Source organism: Mauremys reevesii, linkage group 6, assembly GCF_016161935.1.
Source record: "Mauremys reevesii isolate NIE-2019 linkage group 6, ASM1616193v1, whole genome shotgun sequence".
Taxonomy (NCBI): domain Eukaryota; kingdom Metazoa; phylum Chordata; order Testudines; family Geoemydidae; genus Mauremys; species Mauremys reevesii.
In genome coordinates this window covers 26,189,931-26,214,341 of record NC_052628.1, presented here as the reverse complement: position 1 = coordinate 26,214,341, position 24,411 = coordinate 26,189,931, and the positions used below count along the sequence as shown (strand labels likewise).

The 24,411-nt window shown below is 35.2% G+C and overlaps 1 protein-coding gene across 4 annotated transcripts in view; it reads left to right on the top strand.

Annotated features, from left to right (window-relative positions):
• The window catches only part of RICTOR (RPTOR independent companion of MTOR complex 2), a 162,539-nt gene that overhangs the window by 100,864 nt on the left and 37,264 nt on the right, over positions 1 to 24,411 (top strand). For all 4 annotated transcript variants that reach the window (XR_005600238.1, XM_039543771.1, XM_039543772.1 and 1 more), the window contains 12 exons: positions 3,237 to 3,319; positions 10,624 to 10,711; positions 12,902 to 12,992; positions 13,141 to 13,207; positions 13,311 to 13,391; positions 14,472 to 14,572; positions 16,803 to 16,965; positions 17,774 to 17,875; positions 19,227 to 19,273; positions 21,796 to 21,931; positions 22,549 to 22,748; positions 23,151 to 23,277. Coding sequence is in view for 3 of the 4 variants with exons in the window: in XM_039543771.1 (XP_039399705.1) it covers positions 3,237 to 3,319; positions 10,624 to 10,711; positions 12,902 to 12,992; positions 13,141 to 13,207; positions 13,311 to 13,391; positions 14,472 to 14,572; positions 16,803 to 16,965; positions 17,774 to 17,875; positions 19,227 to 19,273; positions 21,796 to 21,931; positions 22,549 to 22,748; positions 23,151 to 23,277 (1,286 nt within the window). In the remaining variant the exon portion in view is untranslated. The remainder of the gene's footprint in view (positions 1 to 3,236; positions 3,320 to 10,623; positions 10,712 to 12,901; positions 12,993 to 13,140; positions 13,208 to 13,310; positions 13,392 to 14,471; positions 14,573 to 16,802; positions 16,966 to 17,773; positions 17,876 to 19,226; positions 19,274 to 21,795; positions 21,932 to 22,548; positions 22,749 to 23,150; positions 23,278 to 24,411) is intronic.

The following is a 24,411-nucleotide window of genomic DNA, read 5'->3' as shown; positions in this document are numbered from 1 at the left end:
CAAAATTGTGGACTTCCAGAGGTGGACCTCTTTGCTACCTCCAAGAACAGGAAGTGTTGTCTGTTCTGCTCAAGAGGAGATCTAGGCCATTATTCTCTGGGAAACACGTTTCTCCTCCCTTGGACAAAGGGACTATTCTGTGTGCTTCCTCCAACACTGCTAATATTGAAAGCTATAAGGAAGATCAGGCAGGACAAAGCCAGGGTATCCTTATAGTATCAATCTGGCCAAGACAAGCTTGGAATCCTTACCTGCTTCACGTATGCATCCATGTGGTGATCAAGTGCCCAATCATTCCTCATCTTCTCTCTCAAGACGCAGGCCACTTAATTCACCCCAGCCTAGGGGTCCTCTTCTTCAGGGCATGGCTCCTCAGTGGTTCACGGTGTTAGAATCTACCTGCTCTATGGTAGTACAACAAGTGTTATTGAACAGTAGTAGGGTGTCAACCCAGATGACCTGTAGAAGTGGAAGAGATTCAGCCATTGGTGCCAGCGCCACTGACCTGTGTCTGAATCCTTGTCACTCTCAGCTATCCTGGATTACCTGTTGGACCTAAAGAAATCAGGGTTATCAGTTAGCTCCATAAGGTTCTCTTGGCTGCAATATTGGCTTTTCATCCTACAATAGAATCCTCTATATTTGCCCACCGTTGCCTGGTCTTCATGGTGTTTTAAGAGTTTGTGGAACCTCTGCCCCTAAGTTAAGGACCACACTCCAACTTGGGACTTCAACCTCATACTTAGATATATCTCATAAGATCTCCATTTGAAGAAAGGGCAACCTGTTCTTTGCTTCACTTGTCCATGAAGATGGCCATCTTTTAGTAGCTATTATGTTGGCTTTGCAGGGACAAGTCTCTTTACATCCACACCCTAAATTCTTACCTAAGGTGGTATTGGACTTTTATCTTAACCAGTTCAGTCATCTACCAGTGTTTTTTCCAAAACCACATAAGTCTCAATAGATGTCTTTACATATGTTAGATGGGCATTGGCCTTCTATCTAGATAGGACCAAGCAATTCTGGAAGTTATTTAGATTGTTAGTTTCCATCACAAACAAATCCAAGGAGTCCACCATATCTACCTATAGATTATCGAGGTGGATCTCTGGGTGTATTGTCACTTGTTACGATGCAGTTGATGCTCACACCCTCTCCCAAAGGATGATAGCACATTCTATCAGATCATGAGCAATGTGCCTGGCATCACTCAAGAATGTTGCAGTATCTGAGATGTGTAAGGCCACTGTGTGGTCTTCAGTAAATATATTTCCTAAGCATTATGCCTTGATCCATTCCTCCAGTTCAGATACAACTCTTGATAATGCGGTGCTATCCAGTTCTGGACTCAATTAATGGATACTACTCGAGAGTCATCTGAAGTGAAGGCCTCAAGGGGACACTATCCGAAGAAGAGGTTATTCATCCTGTGCAGTAACCGTGTTTCTTTGAAATGAGTCCCTATGGGTGCTCCACTACCCACCCTCCTTCCCCAGTGCTTCAGACCGTTCTCTGTGGGACATTCAGATGGAGAAGGAACTGAGGGCGGTTCACCTCTACAGCCCTATATAGCCTTTGCGTGTGGTACGAGGCTGTGTAAGACACATGTGCAGTCTGAATGGATACTGCTAATGGAAAATCTCCCATCAAGAGCTCAAGAGGCACATGCAGACCTGAAGTGGAGCACCAATAGGGGAGCACAAGAACACAGTACTGTACAAATACAGTTATTTGTATTAGGTAGTACCAGGGAGCTCCAGTAATAGACCATAAACTCATAGGCACTGTACAAACACCTAATAAGAATGCAGTCACTGCTCCAAAGACAACAAGTGGATACAGACAGATGGAGAACAAGAAGGAAACAATGAGACAATGCAATCTAGCATGATAGGTTCAGTGGTCACAGTTCACTAGCCGCCTAGCCATTGTCAAGTTTTTTGTAGGCATAGTCACAAACAGTTTTATGAATGGATTTGAAGGATAAAGCCACGGCTTTGTGGATGTTTAGAAGAGCTCTTCCCAAGCATCAGGGGCAGTAAGGAAGAAAGCACAAAAGTTCTTGTTTGAAAGTTTAACAAGTGGGCAACGAAGGCTGGCATCATTGGTTGAGCAGAGGCAGGAAAATTCTCAATAGTATATGAGCGAAGGAGGATAGCATGGGAATAGGCTGTGAAGGTCTTCAGAGTGAAAATAAGTACTGGTAGTTTGGATATGATGGAGAAAAGAGATCCAGAGGCAATGTGTAAAAGTGAGGGGTGACAAGGTCAAAAAGATGAGCTAGGAAAGTTATATTTGCAGCAGCATTTTGAATGGACATAAATGTAATCTTGCCCTGTTAAAAGCAAGTAAAGTCAGGCCAAACGTCAGGGAGTTCATTAAGATTAAGGTGCAATTTTACATCATGAAAGTGAAGCCCTTTTAATACTGAAATATTTTTAAACATGCACATTTTACTTAAGGAAAACTACAGAAATCTATATAGGTTTTGTCAAACTGCTGAAGGTAAATTTTTAAACCAAAGGGAGAGAAAATCCTTTTGATATGTCCTTTTTTACTGTTTCTCCCACTTTGTCCCCCCTACTTTTCCCTCTTGTTTGCTAACCTGGTCCCCTTCTCTCTAGAAGTGCTGTAGTGGTTTGGTTTACATTCCTTGCATTATTACATCTCTTCATAAAAAGGTATTTGTAATAGCAATAAGTAGAACTTAAAAACAAATTAATTGAGAGAGAATGTCTGGGATAAGATAGCAGTGCACTTGTCTTCAGAATAACTAACTTGTAGAAAGGAAAAGAGAAATCAGAGAAACAAGTACAAAAATAAAGTTTGACAACCTCATTTTCTTTGCTTTGTATTGCCTTTCCTTCATTTAAAATTAATTTACAGCTAAAGCTCAGGCTTATTGCTTGCAAACAAATTGAAATTTCTGTGTACAGGAGGCAGCAATCAGGATTACATTTTAATTTAATAATTACCCAATTATCAGAGTCAGAATACAAGGAGCTGCATAGGGACCATAATTATTGAGAAATAACTAGTGAATATGCAAAGCACACATGGCCCGTTGTTGGGGATTGTATAACTAGAGGGAAAACTGCAGTTATGATTTAGTAATTGTGCATAATACCATGAGACAATTGTTTAATTATAATTTTTTAGTATTTCGAACAGTGTTTTTTAAAGCATTTGTTGCTTGATTATGAGACACTAATTATACATTTTGTGTTTTCTAGGTATTATCAGTTTATGCAAGCCTGGCAACTCTGGTATCCAGTCTCTTATTGGGGTACTTTGTATACCAAATATGGAAATACGGGTAGGCAATAAATCAGATAATTACAGAGGGGAATGATATTCTAAAACTGTGTGCACTTCTAGGAAGTACTTTGTGTGCTTCTTGTGTATTTTTAACACTTAATTTTAACATTAATGGTAGGAAGATTGGTCGAGTGATTAGGTTGCTAGCTTAGGGCCTGAAAGAGCTGGATTCAAGTCCGCCACAGATTTCTTATGTAATCTTGGGTAGATCACTTAGCCTCTCTGTATCTCAATTCCTCTTCTGTAAAATGAAGAAAATAGCAGTATCTTGCTTCACAAGGGTGTTGCGGGGATAAATACAAGAAAGATCATGTGGCAGTCGTATACTACAGTAAACAGGGCCTTATAAAGAAACTTGGAAGGATTAGATTTTTATTTGTAAATGTCGGTAAACCAATTTTTACTGTACACATACACCATCCAAAAATATTACATCAATGTTAAAATTTACAGATAGGCAAAGTAAGAAAAGTGCTGCTTGAAAACGTATTAGAGTTTGATTTAAAGATATTTACTTTGCATATTTTGACATGTGATGGTGACAGTTTGTGTTTTAAGGGTTAAAAAGCTTTAACTTTTTGAATCTCAATGTTTCTCATTAATAATTCAGACCTCCCATGATTTCCCACCACTGTGAAAATTAAAATTTATGAAAGAAAAAAAAATCTTAAAACCCATAATTTCATGCAATGGTGAAAATTTAAATCCGTAAAGATCTAAAACAAGCTTAAAAATAAACATTGATATCAGTTGAAATTATAAAAATTGAATTCTGCTAAGTTTTCTTTAAAATACCTGAGAGAGATAGATACCGTAAACAGAAGAATGAAATAAGTTTTATTTGCACTACTATATGTTACGCCTATGTATATCAAGATTCCATTATATGGACTTACACTGTGATTAATTGGAGCTGAAAAGAACTTTCTTTCTGAGATGTCCACAATTTTTGATGCAGGAATTGTCCATGATCCTGGCAAGAATGAGAGAGAAGCCAAAGTGCAATAGCCTCCAGCAAAAGTTTAAAAAAAAAACCTGCAATTGATCACTCATGTCTCTCTGTGAAGTAGGAAAGAACACATGTAGTTGGAGACTGACTAAACAGTAGAAAATGTATACCTGGAGGCAATCCTTTATTGACAGGGAGATGAACTAGTTGATCTAAGTGTTTTTCATATTTAACTTTTCATTTTATTACTTTGTCAACACAGAAATATTATTTTATTGTCTTTAATACATAATACTACATTAATTTGACTTTTGTATTTATTTGTGTATCATTTAGTAGCTATATTTTGGACACACTGCAAGGCTTGTACATTACTTGCTAATTAAGAATGTAGTGGCAACCCATAAATTCCCCCCTTTTGTCATTTAAATAGCATTATAGTGTCTTTTTGTATTGTGTTACATATAATGTAATATAACAGTTAAGTCTTTATTTTAGTCAAATTTTGATACAGCTAGAATCAGATTTTTTTTTGAAAAATCTACAGATGGATACCACGATTCCCACCTTGAAGTTTTTTGTGAGAAAGATGGCTGCCCAGTCCTAGACCTCCTGTCACCCCATATATTAATTTAATTATTACTTTTCTAGCAAATTTGACAACGTTTCTGTCATAAAAGTCTAAATTCCCTGGATAAACTTCAAACTGTTGAACATGGATTCCAGTGGAAGAAATGAGAGGCAACCAAAGACCTAAGCCTGAATCATCTAAAGAGCTGGGGGGAGAGAGGCCACAACAGAACCTACCTCAGATATCATGGCACTGAAGAAATTCTTCAGGACCAAGTGGATTCAACCTCAAAAGATATTTGCGACCTCTCTCAAGAAGTATGTGATGTAAAATTGAGAATGGGTTACTTAGAAAATGAGCCACAAACGGCTGCCATTGAAACAAGTAAAATTAAAGAAGAAACTGCCTCCTTAAAACTTAGACTAAACAAATTGGAAGAAAAACAGGATTACTCAGAAAACATCTCAAAGAAACAATCTTAACATCTTGGGTATTGCTGCAGGTCTAGAGGATAAGAATATTATCAGCTTTCTCCAGAAGCTGCTCCCTGACGCATTTAAATTGGACTCCTTATTGCCCCCTCACCTCCCCAATATATTGAAAGATCTCATTGAATTCCTGGTGCTAGAAAATTGGAATCTGACAAGCCCAGACTTATCTTCAAGTTGCTGAAGTTCAATGATAAAGTAATGTTAATGAATGCTGCCAGAAAAGCCGAAACCCTTATGTACAAAGGGCACAACATTTCTTTGTCCTTACTTCTCAGCTGAGCTTAACAAAAAGAGGACTGCATTCAATGACATAAAGCAAATCCTAGGGGACCAATGTCATATGGGAGTTGATGTGTATCTACTTTCACTATGGATTTAGCAAGCTTTTACAAATTTTACAGGAGGTTTTGCAAAATCTTGTAGACGCTTAACATTGCAGCCAGATTTTACCAACAATAACATAATGGTTCACCATAAAGCGCATACTTCCACATGCTGAAAAATCAGTTTTTCTTATGCATCCTTGTAGGTATGCTATAATAATCACCTATATAATCTAGCAGTTAGGCTGAACTCTTCAGTTTACCCACTTTAGAGCTGAGTACAAACACTGCAATGCATGGAGTAACAGTTTAACACTAAGCTGGGGGATGTAGCACTGTGTACTCAAGGAAGTATTACCTACCCCAGTCATCACAACTTGCACTGCTAGACAGTCTCTTCACTAATTCTTCCTCTGATAGATCATGTTATCTTAACCACAAGTCCTTTGAAGCAGTCAAACCATAAATAACATTAGTTACTCAGTTTGTGCAGGGCATTTACATGTGATGAATATGAATATTGTATTTTTTCTTATTCAGATTAGTTGTACTGATTAGTATTTCATTGACCAAATCAGTTGAAAATTTATATGTGGTGAATCTATGTATGTATATGCATATATATATTATACATGTTCTTAGAAAATGTGTTTGCATTTAGTGATGTTTAGAATATTATTAAATAATGTGGGAGGGGAGGAGAGAATGAAACAGATGCCATCAGGGATCTGAACATGCCCACACTGGCTGATTTTAAGTGTCTTCCCCTGCCCCCGTTAAAAATATACTTTGGAATACAACTATATTTATTCTTTGGATATTTAACTATAGATCTTTTTGTATACCTGACACCTTAGAGGCCAAATTGAAGGCATAAATTAATTGAAAACTAACCAGTATCTAACGTGTATAGATACACACCATATTTTAGAGATGTGGTTTAACAATATTAACTAGAAATATATATCTTTTAAAACTTGCCATGAATTTTCTGAGGGTATGATTGCAGAACATGAGGGAACTCAATAAACCTTCCACAATAATTAAAAATCTTGACACCTCAGATTTTAAAATAAATGCCAAGTAGCTTTATTGTAGGAAATTAATCTAGCAGGAATAGATGCCAACAGAATCAAGAAAGTGTAGCATATCATTCATCACTGAATTCTAAGAGCAGAAACACATCCATCTTAGTTTTTACAGTATTGGTCTGATCCTTCTTGAAGGATGATCCTTGTTTTGACTCAAAAAGGTTAATTCTAGGAAGCCATTACAATCCAAGTGTAGGCCATTCTAAATTTTTCAAAGACACTGCCAATATAATATAAAAGATATTCTTGTATTAAAGGGAGGTGATTGAAATACTACCCTAGAAAGACATCTGGACAAATCCAATTGCATAAGACCCAGCTTGAAAACACAATAGGCCAACCCTCATTATTAATGAATTAATTTTATTTAAAAGATATATGGAGACTGAGACACCCCAAGGATCATGGCTATACCTATTTCTCTATAGTACATTCATCGTACTCCCAGAATTGACTTTCCTTTTCTATCTGATTCTAGCATGCCTAGAAGTAGCTATTGATGATATGCTAATTTTGTATCATATGCCAGTTATACTCACCGTAGATGCTGGTTACACTTCATTGAAGTGGGAAGCTGAACTAAAAGATACAAAAATTTGTTGTATAGTTGATGTAGTCAACTCTAACTTCATATGAGAATATAAGGACTCAGTTGCCTGAGATACCATCTTTTGAGAAGCTCTGAAAGCTACTGCAAGGGGTGGATGCTAAAGTATACTTCCCAAAAGGAAAAAGACTCAAGTTACTAGGCTCTGGCCAAGGAAATAGATGATTTGGAGAGAATGCACAAGACTGACCCAAATAGTGAAAAACTCCTCTATGTTCCCTAATCAGCTCTAAATATAGACCTAATAAATGCTTATCCAGCCAAATTGAATTTACACTTGTCAGGGCCAAACAAAGATATTAAGAATGGGGAAGATAAAGGAGGTAAACTACTTGCCAGAAGACTTAAGATGGAACTATCCAGTAACAATATTTCTTCCGTTTTACAAGGAGATGGGAGTGTCATCTTTGAACTAATAAATATAAATAATCACTTAAAGCAATTCTGTCAAGCTTTCATATAAATCAGACAACCAGTTTGACCCTAACAAATTTGATCATTTTATTGAAGGCTTGCCTTTTAATACCATAACTTCAGAACAAATGTTTATTGACAAAGATTTCTCAACACAAGAGAGTGAACATGCTATAAAAAATAATTCTGGAAAGGCTCCTGGAATGGATGACATTCTGGAAGATTTCTACAAAACACTTTGTAATCAGTTATCGTCTATTCTTTCAAAGGTCTTCACTGGAACAGTCCAAAAAGAAGCCATGTCTTGTGAAATGACAACTGCTTTATTTATTTTAATACTGAAGAAGAGAAAAGACAGTTGCAATTGTTTCAGCTTCTGCCCATATCTCTGTTGAATACAGATAGCAAAAATTTTTACAATTATTTTGCAACATAACACCATCATCCCATCAGGCTGGTTTCATTAAAGGAAGATTGACTGTTGATAGTAAGAGAAAAATTACTGGATCCAGCAAGCTCATATGTCAGAAATTTCCTCTATAGCTTTCTCTAGATGCTGAGAAGGTCTTTGACAGGGTTGAATGGACTTATCCAATGGCTGCTCCTTTTAAAAATAATAATAATAATAATTTTGTCCAATATTCCTGAACTGGATTAGTGTATTATACACCTCTCCCTTGTTTCACTGTCAACTAATGATTTTTTTTCTCCAGGATTTCAACTAGAAAATAGGACAACAGAGTTGTCCTCTGTCGTCTCTTTTTTTAATCTCTCTCGAAGCAATGCTGTGTACGTTATCAGTTCTCAGCCATTGAAGGTGTGAACCGGGAAGAACAAAATCAGTTTATATGCTTATGATATTTTTGTACTTTTGAAGAATCCATCCTCATCTGTGCCATAATTGATGTAGTTGACATTTTTGGAGAGATCTCTGGTTTTCTCATTAATTGGAATGAATCACAAACAATGGGTGTATCCAAAAGATTAGACCCATCTCAATTTCATTATTCTCAATTTCAAATATACAAGGAGATCCCTTACTAAAGTATTAAGATTTGTCTTAATCTTCTGAAAATTGATTAAGTATGCACTACATATTTAAACAAACTTCCAGGGTTGTAATGAGATGGTGTCTTGTCCTGACATCTTTACTGTGGAGAATAGAAGTAGCCAAAATAAATGTTTTCCCAGGATTGACTTATGATTAGCCTCTTGTCTTTCAAAATCTTTCCCATGCCCTTTGATCAAATAAAAATAGGTGTATTATGCAGTGTATATGGGATAAAAAATTGCCTCATGGGTGTCACAAGACCCTGAAATACTGGGCAACTAGAGGTATGGGATAGCCAGATTTGCATTTATATTATACAGTATTCCAAATGCGTTCTATTTTAAGGTGGTTCACATCCAATGGTGGCTCTATATATGTATTGGCTTGGTTTGAGATTAAAAAAAAGCTTAGTTTATGCCATTTGGAGTCTATCTGTACCCTTAAGGAAAAATCCAATCTTTGCTTCTACATGGGGCATACTGCAATACGTTACAGCATCCAATCTTACTTATTTTCTGTATCACTCTAGGATAAACCCGCACCTCAGGATGAGGGCCAACTCCATGCTTAAGACCATTTGGATAGAAAAAGGATTAACAAAAATTGAAGATGATCAGCTGATTTTCTATTACATGTGTGACAAATACCAGCCACTGCTGTCTCTCAGTTCCTTCTTTCAGTGGCTATGCTCAAGGGTTTATACACTAATAGGGAACAATTGGTGTGTTTTAACTCTCTCTCCTCTAGGTGAACATGTTAAGAAATAAGGAAACAAGTCACTGTGTAGGAATGACTTATAGATGGCTTAATGTTTTGCCATCTATACGTTTTTTGCAGTATTCTCTCAGTCTCAAAGAAAATTGGAAAAAGAACTTAGCCTTACTATCTGAACTGAAATCTGTAAAGATATCTGGCTTAACATGAAAGAATACTTCAAGTCCCTGCTATTCTTCCAGAGCAAGATATTAAACAGGTGCTACTGGACTCCAGATTCTTTAAGGCTAGATTAGCAATGCTGAGTGAGTGTTGGAGACCATGCCATCCTTTTGTACATCCTCTAAACCTCTCAAACACGTTACAGCATATTATATACAGTGTTCCAAAAACATTGTCACTATTTTCCCTTCTCCAAACTTGTGTGTTTTAGGGATGCCGAATGAGTTGGAATTATTAGTTAACATTAAGAAATGGTTTGTAGTAACTATTCTAGTGGCTAGAAGAAGTTACTTTTGGAAAATCTGCAATTGGCTGAATGAACTCTCTACTACTGCATTATTGGAAAAAAAGACTAATAGAAACACTTGGAAAAATATGATGTCTAGTCACACATGAAACTATTGCACACCTTTGAAGTTTAGTACATATTAGATCCTGATATTCATAGACTGTGTTCTCACGTATTTATCTGTTTAGTCACTGCATGACCTTTATGAGTTGAGAATTTTTGTTTGTTTTGTTTTGGGGTTTAATTGGTTTGTGTTTTTTGGGGGAGGGGTTTACAGGTTTAGCAAATTATGAACATTGAACTTTAAACGCTAGTTCCTCTTTTCTTTGCTTTTTGGTTTCATTATATTGCTTTCTTTATATAAAAACAATAAAAAATAAAGTTTTAAAAATAAAAAAAAGTCAAGACAAATTGAGTGTAGCAGTTTTTGCTGCTTGATAGCCTGCTTCAAATAGTTGTATTTAAAGGTATTTTTCATTTTGGATAACTTTCAAGACAGTGACTTTTTCTACTAGCTTTAAAGTGAAGTTCAGGTTTCTAATAGCTTGTGAAAATAAATATTTTCCTTTTGTATTTGTAGCGAGGTCTACTTGAGGTTCTTTATGATATATTTCGCCTTCCTCTCCCTGTTGTGACAGAAGAATTCATAGAAGCCCTTCTCAGTGTAGGTAGGTATTAAAAATCAGTGCACAGTACAGGTCATCCTACTTATTTAATTCTTCTAAAATTTGAGTCCTTTGGGGTTTTCCCTGCCACAGTAAGTCATGTCAATATTGACTATTTCATCATTTAATTTGTTTTTTAAAAATACTTGTTTAAAATTTGCTTGTTTTCAGCTATTGATTACTTTCAAGTGTATCTCCATTGTTCTGGCTTTTGTTGATTTTATTACTTCAGCTGTAAAAGTAGTACAGGAGATGTACTGGGGGCAATTAATCTTAAAAGACACCAGGTAAATGTATCGCTGTAAGTTAATAGGATACTTTTGCTGTAGAGAAGGAGTTATCAAAAGTTAGGTCAGAGTCACAAATCTATAGTTGATATCTATTATTGGGAGGGTGGGGAATGTTGTAGGATTGCATAAGAGAATTCATCTTTAATAATGTGAATTCTTGCTGCTATCAGTGGTACATTTTACTTCTTAAACATATTCCAAATAAGTCTAATTAAAATTAGTACATTTTGAGATTCATTTGTCAAATTTAAATAATAATGTTGCTGTTTACACTTTTTTCATCTAAGATGCATTGGAGAGGTAGAATGCATTTCAGCAATACACAAGAATTCTGAATGAGTTAAGTTTTAGTAGGCTAATTATATAATTTCAAGGAACATCACCTCTGAAATGCGACATTGCTGCTAATGTTATTTAAAGGTATTATCACCCATGACCACCTGTGGCTAGCACTTTGACTGTTAAAACAGTGTTTTAAAGTAATCTTTTATTTTTCTAAAATCTGACTTTAATCAGTTTTCTGTTTGTTGCATTTTTTCCACACAGCAAATAGATTTAATCTTTATTTCCAATGCCTTTAGAAATATAAAAACAACGAGGAATCCTTGTGGCACCTTAGAGACTAACACATTTATTTGGGCGTAGGCTTTGTGGACTAGAACCCACTTCATCAGATGCATGAAGTGGAATATACAGGAGCAGGTATAAATAAATACATGAAAGGATGGGAGTTGCCTTAATAAGTGTGAGGTCAGTCTAACGAGACAATTCACTTAATAGCAGGATACCAAAGAAGGAAAAATAACTTTTGAAGTGATAATGAGAGTGGCCTATTTCAAACAGTTGACAAGAAGGTGTGAGTAACAGTAGGGGGACATTAGTATTGGGGAAAATAGTTTAGGTTTTGTAATGACCCAACCACTCCCAGTCTTTATTCAGGTCTAATCTGATGGTGTCCAGTTTGCAAATTAATTCCAGTTCTGCAATTTCGTGTTGGAGTCTGTTTTGAAGGTTTTTTGTTGAAGAATTGCCACTTTTAGGTCTGTTATTTAGTGACCAGAGAGACTGAAGTCTTCTACTGGTTTTTGAATGTTATGATTCCTGATGTTAGATTTGTGTCCATTTATTCTTTTGCGCAGAGACTGTCTGGTTTGGCCGTGTAATTATACGGGAACTCTCATCCGTACTGCAGATTTTCCATAATCTCCTTGAGGTGGACGTGTGAGGCTGCAGTGTCAAATGTCCTTTTACTGAGGAGTGCTAGTTTTATGTCAGGAGAAGCCACACTCTCCTGCAACTCTGTAGAAGCAGCCTCTCCTTTGTTTCTCACTGCAGGAGTATGGACTCAGGAGGAAGGGCAGAGGACAGGAATTAGCCTCTCCCTTCTACCCTGCAGTAGTGTGCAGTTTTCCCAGCCTCCCAAGCTAAATCTTTGGCAGAGTTGCTGACTAAAGCTTGGTCTAGATTACAGAATTCTGTTGTCTGACCCACTGTTGAGCAGTCAGTGTATAGTAGAACAAATCATGCTCATATTGTTAGCAATACTACTTCTCTGCAGTCTGAGAACTGGTGCTCATGTATAACGTACATTCTGAGCTTTGTCTCTTTTAGTTGATCCAGTAAAAGATATTACCTCAGCCACCTTGTGTCTCTCATTACGTTTTAGTTAGTCTAAATTATGGTATTTGCTAATTACAAGTTCAGTGCTGTATTAAAGTGAAGAATGTGAACATTATATTTGTACTGTTTTGGTCTACACTGGCGATTAGAAGAAACAAACAAAACCACTTATTGTTGCTAATGTAATGAATAATTTATTCTAATAAATGCAACTGCAGATATTAAAATGACCCTTTAAAGTTAAATGTTACAATTACTTATGTCCATGTTTTTCTTGCTCTAGATCCAAGTCGGTTTCAGGACTGTTGGAGACTTTCTGATGGTTTTGTAGCAGCTGAATCTAAAACTATATTACCCCATCGAGCCAGATCGAGGTAGCATTTTGTGACTGAAACTGGATGATTGTTGTGGTGGTGTTTGTGACACAAGCTGTATTGTTTTCTAATTTTTATAATGAAAAATAAAAACAGAAGAAGAAACTACACATCTTACATTGTATGCGTGGTTTTTTTTTTTCTTCAGACCTGACCTCATGGATAATTATTTGGCTTTGGTTCTTTCGGCTTTTATTACTAATGGACTTTTAGAAGTAAGTGCAGAGTTTACGTTAGAATGATCATTTCCTCAAAATAATACTAAAATATGTGTACATTAAATGCAGCTATTTCAGTACATTTTTACTTTTCTTTAAGGGTCTGGTTGAAGTAATTACAAGCAGTGATGACCATGTGTCTGTTAGAGCAACAATCCTGTTAGGAGAACTTTTGCACATGGTAAGTCAGGGCTTATTGTTGATTATTGATAGGATTGGTAGTGTCACATATTGTTATGCTTGCCTTAACCATGAGACCAGCTTTTCTCTTCCTGCAGTCCTTTTTTTTCATTCACTACACACCTTACAACTTCCCCAACATATAAAGGGGGAGGGAGGAGTCCTACAGACAATATTTTTTTCATCCCAGAGCAGGTCCATCCTGTGTGCTGAATGAGGCAAAGGCCCTTTGGAAAAAATAGTATGTAATTAAAGACTTTGTCATAATGCATACACCCAGGGTGAGTGTGGGTGGGGATGTGTGTGAAGGGGGAGTGAGTAAATTATGGTTTGATGGGCAACCCTGCATTCTAGTATTTTCTAATTTTGGTGCTTGACTTTGAATCTTAATATTCTTAAAACAGAGATATTTGTGTGTAGGCCTTTAAGATTTATTCTGACTGGATTAAATTCTTTACCATTCCGGACAATAGGGTTTGATCCTTATTTCAACACTTGAAGAAATATTTTTGTGCATTTTTGTAGTTGCGGCATCTGCAACAACATTTTTGGCAGCCAAATCTTTAAAGTATTCCAAAGGGTCACTAGCAACTGAAAACCTCTCATTTCTGTTTCATATTTTTTCCTGAGTATTGTTACAAGTATCATCATGGACTACTACAATTGAAAGGAATATTTTTTGCTGTCTTTCAGTTTGTTTACTTTGGGCATTTGACAACATTTTGTATTATCATTTTCACTGTTTAATTTGATTGTAAAACCACAAGTTAAGAGGAGACTTTAGAGGCAAGTGCAGTCTCTAGAACTATTTTAAACGCCTTTTAACAAATGTGGTATATTTCAAGGTTGTGTCTTTTTAGTAAAAAGGCTTAATGTAATGGGAATCTGTAATCATGTATAAGAGAGTGTTCTAACATAGAGCTGTGTTATATGAAAAGGGTAAATGGAGTCATACTGTCTCATTGTTTTGCATAGAAAAGTTCTGTTAAAATCTGTGGGATTTTTGTTGGATATGGCCAAAAAAGTATAAGATTGATGAATAGCTGGACCTAGTTTTTAATGACAAATATATCTCTTTCAGGCAAACACAATCCTTCCTCATTCGCATAGCCATCACTTGCACTGCTTACCAACGCTAATGAATATGGCAGCATCATTTGATATCCTGAAGGAGAAAAGACTGTAAGCATATTATGTTGTACTAAGATACTGAGAATGTGTGAACATACAATATATATTTATTACAGTTAAAAACTGCTGTTTTTTTAAAGTGTGCATACATAAATATGTTTCGACCCTTCCTGGATTTACGTCTGTAGTTATTAATGGTTAGTACATATATGCAGTACAGGTAAATATTGTTTCAGTGTACAGTATATCAGTTCCAAAGTTGCAATATTGTGACCATAATTAATCCTGAAATTCAGACAGAATTGGAAGAAAGATTTTGATATGAGCAAGTTTGTCGTATCAAAACTACTTTGCATCAGGTATTACAAGAATTATTTTTACAAGGGAGTTCATATTACTAAGGAGATCTTAATAATAATAATAAACAACAACAACAACAACATCATGAATTAATATCTGACCAAACAGTATAAACCACATTACTTGAGATGTGTTCTGAATCTTGTCTCCCTTAAGTGTTTGAAGTTGTTTAGTGTTTAACCTTCTGGAAAGGTTAAGCCTTTAAAATTAGGAATGACTGTGCAAAAACCTTGCCTTAGCCAAATGTTTAACTCTAGCTATATTAATTAGTAATTTGTCAAATTTATGAAGCATTAATAGCAAAATTAAAAATTGAAGTTCAATGTTAGACTTTCTCTCTGAAAACTCAGGAACTAGAAATGTAAATGCTCAGTCTCAGAAAGACTTTGACTGTCCAAAAGACAGTGATTTAAAAAACCCAGAGAAATAGCTACAGCTTCTTTTGTTTGAGGCTTCCACTAATTTTCAAAATGTTTCTTATATTGTAGGTCTGTTTAAACATGAGGCACAAACAAAGCAGAATCTTCAAACATTTACCACTGCATTTAATGGAGCAGACATACTGTATTTGCTAGTATTTACACAAATAGTTTTTTGTCTGGCACTGTCACAATAATGAATTGAGAGCTATATGCCAGCAACACTGACTAAAACTAAATATCTGTAAAAGCCGTTTATTCCTCACAGTAAATATGAAAGAAGAAAATGAATTAAATGTTTACGATTTTTTACTAAAATTTCACTTTTTTGCAGTTCAATTTCAGAACAGTGAATTTTTGCATGTAGTGTATTTTATTCATGACAGAAGTCAGATTAATTTGATTTATTCCAAATTTCTATAAATCGACTATCCATAACTCTAGGTGCTTTTACACTATTGAGTGTGCTTAAGTATTATGTCCTCTACAAAGCTAAACAATTTTGTAGTAAATTGTGCAAAGTATTGTAGTCACTATTTGTGATTGCTCAGTATTATTCTCAGTATTTATTTTTGTTTTTTTATTATTTGTGATGGCCCAGGTTATTCTCAGTATTATTTTTGATCTGGCTTTTCAAATTTGTATCCGGTGATGATAAAACCAGGAAAGAAATTCCTTGATATTTTAATTTCTCCATTGTGCTTTTAATGATGATCACTGAATTATTTTTAAACTACACTTCTACCCCGATATAACACGACCCGATATAACACGAATTCGGATATAACACGGAAAAGCAGCACTCGGGGAGGGGCAGCGGGGGGGGGGGCGCTGCACACTCTGGGGATCAAAGAAAGTTCAATATAACGCAGTTTCACATATAACATGGTAAGATTTTTTAGCTCCCGAGGACAGCTTCATATTGTGGTAGAGGTGTACTGTTGTAAAATATCTGGTGCTAAGTTCGATGGCTGTAGGTGGTATCATAAATACTAAAAATAATAAAGGTTTCCATGAAGATTTCCAAGATGTTATTGAAAGGCTTGAGTACAATTTGACAAGAATGTTAACTACTAACTAAGTTGTACATATTTGGGGTGAGGGTGGGGATTCTTGTTTTATGTGCTTATAATTCTGCCTATATTTCTTTTGCATTGAAAGAGTAGTTAGTATGAAGTAAGCCGTAGAAAGTCATATAGTGGTGACACATTTGTGAAAGTATGAGTATTGCATATCTAAAAATTCTGCTGAATGTGTTAAAAAAAATAAAAATCCACAAAATGGGTTTAATTTAAATTGGACTATTAAAAAAGTGGTGAAATTCTAATTTTAATCTGTTAATGTTGGACTTAAGTGGATGCCAGGGAAGGAATAGAAGATCTCATTGACAACTTCTTTGTTGACCCAGGCTTATTTAATACAAGACTTAGCAATGGTGGCCTGTGTTTTATTGTAGTAAAATCAGTTGAACAGCGATAAATATCAATATTTTTCCCTACTAGACGAGCCAGTGCAGCGCTAAATTGCTTAAAACGCTTTCATGAGATGAAGAAACGAGGACCTAAACCTTACAGCCTCCATTTAGATCATATTGTTCAGAAGGCAATCTCAACACACCAAAAAAGGGATCAATACCGTGTGCAGAAAGATATCTTTGTTTTAAAGGTATTTTGATTAATCATTTAACTATTAGTAAGCTTAATGTTAAATATCAGAGACTCTGAAGTTAATTTGTTGTGATTTTTAAACCATTCTCCAGAAATCCCGATTTTTTTTAAATTTATTTATTTTTAATATCACCACTTCTGTTTTTGTTTAATCCATGATCCTTTATGCAATTTCTCTTCAGCAGCCAGATCATTTAAGGGATATTGTGAGGTTTGCTTTTAACTTTAATAAAATAAAACTTTAATAATAATAAAAATGAACATATTTGACTTCCAGAACTGGAAGGCATGCTGAAAATTGAATTTACTTTTTGCTTCTTCTGCTGTCTGCTACTTTGCATCTTACTGTTACTTTGCAAACCTACTGCTAAAATGCAACATACTGCTTTTTCTAAGCTTTGGCAATGAAACTCAACTAGTTTATTTAATTTCAAGATGAGTTTTTAGTCAGTTTCACTTTTAGGCTGTCATTCAGGTACCAGAATGCTGCAGGTTGAGTTGTATACACACATGATAGGTTTTTGCAAAAAAGGAGGAAATGCAGGATATGCTTTTCATTGGAATTTGTCTTCAGTTTCAAAAATGTACTATAAATTAATTTGAGGTTTAGACTTTATAATGCTTATTTCACTGCTGATAGTGTAACCTTGTTTGTAGAATGCTGTTTGTCAAGCATTAGTACAATTGTACAATTAGTACAACAACAATTCATTAAACGATTGTAGATTTGATCATAAGCTTTTTTTATGTTAGGGTAAAGTGCTGCAAAGAAACTTCCTATTTTCACTTCTTTTCTAATATTCTAGGATACAGAGGAAGCACTTGTAATGAATCTTAGAGATAGTCAAGTACTTCATCATAAAGAGAACCTTGAGTGGAATTGGAATCTGATAGGGACCGTACTTAAGGTGAGCAAAGAAAATTCATGATATTTTTCCCACCTATTTCATAAAAAAAACTAATTTGGCTTATTTCTTATGTGAGCTTAAAGTTTGTAATATTAGAGGGAAGCTATGAGAAGATACTTCTGAAGTCGTCTCATAAAAGTAGGTTCCTGTTTGGTTTTTTTCATCAGGAGTGTTTGAATACTCTGGTATTTCTGCTTTTCAAAATGTCGTCTAGTTTTTCTATTCAATTGTCTTATTCTGAATTGAAAAACAAGAATTGCATTTAGTAGACCGCTAAGGTTTCTCCTCATAAAATTGGAGAAATTAGAAAATAAAAAACTACTAAGACGTCTGGTTTATTTTCCTGCCAATGGAGGATTTTCCATACAATATATTTTCTAGTGCTTTGTCAAACTAAATTTTAAATGTTTCAAAGGATGAAGCTTCAGATCCTCCAAAATGAAATCCCATTTTGTTTTCTGCTTGTATTTTAACCTGTTTAGATGCCGTTTTATTATCTCTCAGTATTCACTGGTGTTTTTAAGTTAGAATCTCATATAAATTATTTAGTATTTACTTATTTTAGATTATTAGTAAAAAACCCAATTTAACACACATCCCTGAAACTCCCCACCTAAATACCATTAGAATCATAGAATATCAGGGTTGGAAGGGATCTCAGGAGGTCATCTAGTCCAACCTCCTGCTCAAAGCAGGACCAATCCCCAGACAGATTTTTGCCCCCGATCCCTAAATGGCCCCCTCAAGGACTGAACTCTTAACCCTGCATTTAGCAAGCCAGTGCTCAAACCAGAGCTATCCCTTCCCAATTCACACTGACATTTATCCTTACCCTTAGATGAAGGGTCTCGGATATTTCTGTCAGTGACATTGCTCGTATTCAGAACTATTCAGATACTTTAAATGATCATGCAGCACCATTAAATGTTTGCTCAAATAAAGTGCTCTCCTTAACACTAATGTTGAATTCTATTTAATGCTAATGAGGAGGTAGTGACAGGGAAATAGAGTAGACAGCTTTGGCTTTGCCATAAAAAAAAAAATGTTTCCAGACGTGATAACCATTAATTTTGTATTTATAAACAGCCACACCCATGAGTGAGTAACTATGTTCAACCGTGCAGCTAATTGAAAGAAAATAAAGATGTGATGACACTTTGTTACTGGAATGACAGCATTCTTCAGTGGTTTCTTTAGACGCTTTCACACACAAACAGAATAACTAATAATGAGAATTTTTTAAATAATAACTGACGCATCTGTGTCAATATATAGAAGTGAAGAAATTTTAGTGAATTACCCAAGAGTGATGTACAAGTCTTATATAATGCCATATCTGTTCTTTCTCTAGTGGCCAAATGTAAATCTAAGGAACTATAAAGATGAACAGTTGCACAGGTATGTAAAACTTATTTAGACTTCCTGTGGAAAAAAAAGAATTTTGAAATATTTCAATCAGCTATTCCTTGGAAATGCAACATTTCTAAATTCTACTCTGTATATGAGCTGTGAAAATGAAATTAGGCAATTAAGTTGTAAAGGTTAAATATAAGGAGTCGTTTAGGTGTGCTAAGAGTTATTTTCTGTACAAATATATATTTAATATATTTATCCTCTAAAACAGAAGGATATTAACTAGCCAAACAACTTCATTACATTTTAAACCTCAAAAGATTATATTTTCACTATTTCTTCAATTTAGTGTTTGGTAGCAACATTTTGAGAAACATTTTGAGAAACATTCCTGAGTAAAACAAACCTGGTCACTATACCAGCTGGTACTATAAAACAAAACGAAAGGCTGAAGATTTTTTTTAAAAGAAAAAAGCAACAATTTTGAAATCAAATGTAGGTGTTTTTTAAGAACTAAAAGCTCTAACACTAAGTGCAGTGTTTTTCATCTACATTTATAATCTTTGGAACAAGGGAATTTTTCTTTCATCACTTCTACTCCCAGCTTCAAGTGTTAGTAAATATCTTTGGGATGTCACTCATAATGTAGACCTAAGACATTGATCTGAATAAACAGTCTTTTAGTTTTCCTCATTTTGCCGAGATTGACAGGATATTTTTCTGTAGACTTGTGAGGAAAACCTACTGCTAAGATGCAACCTTAAGGACTACACCTTGCTCTGACCTCTTAATTTCTTTCAGTAAAAATAATCAGACTACTTTTTAAGTGGAAATGTAAAAATGGATTGCTACCTTTTACATTCTGTCCTAAACATGAGTGGTGGTGTTGTGATAATCTAACTGTATCCCACTTTCCTCCTGCCCCTTTCATACACACACAATACAAAAATAATTGCTAATTGCTAATACGTGATAAAGGATTATTTTCCAGATTCAGTCATTTGTAATATTACTCTTTTCAAAGGAATGTCTACAATTCTGTGTAACTGTTTCCTGGATTTGTACTGTATTCAGGCGTTGTTCAGTGGATGAGTGATTTTTTTTTTAAATGCTCAGTAAGTTGTGAAAAGCTTTTTCTATAAAACTTATTTCTGCACTTGCAGAATTGCAAACCGCTATCTCCATGCTTTTACTGCCATAAAATATTCTAACTATTGGTTGCAGTTAATATAGATTTTAAAAAACCCAACCTTCTGCAGTCTTGGATGACTGAGCTATGAACTGTTAACTGTATCATTCTCAAAAATTGTTGACAGCAAAACACTTTTTCCCCCCAGGCTTTGTTCTCCATCGTGTAAATACACAACTTGAGCTGTGTGCCAGTGCATTTAGTCTAATGTATGTTGTGAAAATCTTATGATTGTAGTGTTAAAGTAACCAAATATGGCTCTTAAAAATAATTAAATCACAATTGTGTTGTTCAAGTTATTGCTAGCCTTACTTACTCTTTGAGAGATGCACATATTCATAATCATATGAATGTTTGTTTAATTATGACTTATGTTCGCTCACATGCTCTTATAGGTTGGTTGTTTTGTGAAAATATAAAACAGCCTTGAGAGGACTCCTTAGGAATTTCTTTGCCCTGTGTTTTGTCAGTCAGACTTGGACAGAGGCCTGTTCTCTCATTCCTGCTGTAACAACAATAAAAAAAAAAATCAGTGTTTGTATAGAGGGTCATTGATACCCCTTAAAAATCATTCTGTGTTCTCTTATACTATGGTATGAAAGGTGTATACTAAATGACTAATGATTTATGGAAAATATTAATATAATTTTAAATTACAAACTTAGGGCCCTACTGCTGCAATCCTGAATTGATTCCACCTGAATCAGTGTAGCTCTGCACTAATACAGTTATAGGGCTTCATATTTGATCATTAGTAATGCCCAAGATCTGTTTAATCTGTCCAAATAAGAATATGGTGTGACATGCATAGAAGGCATGTATTTTTCTTGAAGACAAACGCATACTAGCCACTATGTGGTCTGACTTCTCTTAAAAATACATAACAAATACCAGGACACAATTTTTTTTAAAATCTGCCAAAAGAAGAACACTTACTACAGGAAGTGGGTCACTCTTATAGACAGACAGATGGGAGTAATCTCTGAACTTTCCACAGGAGAAATGTTACAGAAGAGATTATAACTGAATGAACTTGTTTTATTGCCTGCTTTTGTTGTTGGCTGTTTAAAAAAAAAATCTTCTTGATAACTTAAATTTTTTGTTTGTCTTTTATTGTGGCATTCCCAAAAGGCACAGAAAGAATTTTTTGTGACTCTTCATGTGGTCACATCTCTGAAATTGTTCTCTGGCTATAATTATTTGGGCTGCCTGATCTTTGTTTCTGCAGACTACAATTTTAGTAATTTGGGAATAAATCTCCTTGTGTACAAAATATCCCTTTCATGCCCACAAGTTCATATATATTATTTCTTGCAGCACAATAAGATTTTTTTTTTTAGGGTAATCAACTAATTCTTCTTATTTTAATCTTAATTAGGTTTGTCCGACGACTGCTGTATTTTTACAAGCCTAGCAGTAAATTGTATGCCAACCTGGATCTGGATTATGCCAAGTCTAAGCAACTCACTGTTGTGGGTTGCCAGTTTACTGAATTTCTTCTTGAATCTGAAGAGGTGAGAAATGATTTCAGCTACAAGATATAAGAAAAAAATGACAGTTCTCTATGCTAGATAAGCAAAATCTTAATTTTAGTAACGATGTTTGCAAGAAAACTTCAGGGTTTTAAAATTTAAAAAGACCATCTTGGCAAGTCTAATTAGAATCCTGAGGTATCCTGGCCAGCAGGTGTAGGAGTGCCTCAGTACTGTAGTGATTTGTATATTAGAAAGGAGTGGGTTTTTTGTTTTGTTTTTGTTTTTTAAAGTAGAAATGGGTTTTGTGGAATGCTCCCTGGACTCTTGTTCAGTACCAGAGATGTATCCCTATTGTCATGCTCAAATTCCTTTCCTTCAACTATACTAAAATATTTTACTTTGCCTTGTCTTTTCAAAACTGTCATACTGCATATGTCAAAATTGGTACAGAGCTCCCCCTGAAATCAGTCTTTGATTTGCCTTTAGTTTTTTTCACTTCATTAAACTGTTGGCACTAGTTAACATTTTTTATTTTATCATCTTTATATATGTGCATTCTGATAAATTTAAATCAATACATTTTAGTAAACAAAAACTAACTAAAGCTTTTCATTACCAGTAATAAATGAAAATATCTTTTTACTTTTTTGGGGTAGGATGGACAAGGCTATCTGGAGGAATTGGTAAAAGATATTGTGCATTGGCTCAACTCTTCCTCTGGAATGAAACCAGAACGCAGTCTTCAGAACAATGGGTTACTAAGCACCCTTAGTCAGCACTACTTTCTGTTTTTTGGTACACTCTCCTGTCACCCTCACGGAGTGAAAATGCTTGAAAAATGCAATGTGTTTCAATGGTGAGTATTATTTACTTCAGTTTGTAATATGCTGTGGGTACATGTTCAATCATTATAAAACCTGCAAATAATAAATAAAGACCTACGTCCAACAAAACTAAAAACCATGCATGTCTGACTGACAAAAACATCTTGGTGACTGCATCAGGGAGAATGTTTCTGTCTACACACTGGAAATACGAGAAAAAGGCAGGCAGCATGCATTGTCAAATATCATGCTAACGTTCCTTAAGCAGCCAGTATCAGATTAACATTTGTCCTTACCTTAACTTTGACCCAACATATTATGTTGAATGGTAAAAATAATAAATTAGCAAGGTGGTGTCTAAATTATGTGTACATGCATAAAATACTGAAATTGAAAGTGGATTCCAACTAATACTTTCTTTCAACTTTTTTCAGTCTTCTTAATCTCTGCTCCTTGAAGAACCAAGATCACTTACTAAAACTGACAGTTTCTAGTTTGGATTACAGCAGAGATGGGTTAGCAAGAGTCATCCTTTCCAAAATTTTAACTGCATCTACTGATGTAAGTGTAATTAATCAAGCACACAGCTTGTCAATATTTATTATTAAACATTTTATTTCTTTTGTTTAATCTAATAAAATAAATCTGGTTAATTTAAAATGTTGTAGATTAATTCATTACAACAGGCTTTCATTTTTCTTAGTTGTGTAACACAAACTTTCCTGGCATACCACAGACAACTTTTTAAAATATAACCTGGGCCTCATGTATTCTGTGATACTGTAACTGCACAACTTGCCATAGAATCCATTCCTTGCCACCTAATTGGGCTCCAGAATTTAAGCTTTTATGTAATAGTTTCTAGCCCTCAGGTTTGAGAGAGCTGATGGTGGAGGGGAAATGTTCTTAAATGTATGAACCAAATATAAACCAATGCCAAGTTATCTTCTTGAGGAATAACTGTCAGGCCTTACCTTCACTAGGAGAAAGTTGGATTTTTAACATGTTAGGTAACACATGTTACAATCCTAGTGAAAACAAGTTTTAACACATTAACTGATTGAAGTAAATCTTAGAAAGATGCATGGGGAAGCTGTGATTGCAGAGTGAGAGAGGGATACAAAAATTGGCATTGACACTGGAACTGCTGTAGTGAAGGAGGCGAGTGGGATTCTGTAGGCTAAGGAAAGAATTGTACTGGATCTTCAAGAAAAGGGCAAGAAGTTCAGGTTTCATATAGTAGACAAGTAGGAGGAATCAATTTGAGTGATGTCCAAAAGGATAGCTAAAGTTGAGACTTGCCCAAGAAAGTCATTGTATACCTTGCTTGCAGTATTGTAGTCATGTTGGTCTCAGGATATTAGCGAGACAAGGTGGGTGAGGTAATATTTTTTTATTGGCTCAACTTCTGTTGGTAAAAGAGACAAACTTTTGAGCTGTTCTTCAGAAGAAAAGCTGTGTGTAACTCGAAAGCTTGTCTCTTTCACCAACAGAAGTTGGTCCAATAAAATATATTACCTCACCCACCTTGTCTCTCAGTGATGTACCTTGGTGAGAGCAGCTCTTCTGTAGACTGGAGAGGACAGAATTCAGTGCCAAGAGGGAGTTAGGAGAGGAGAAGTCAGACAGTTACTATAAATGCCATGTATTTCTTTGAGGCTGGTGAATATTGGAGGATTTCTGTATGTGAAGGTG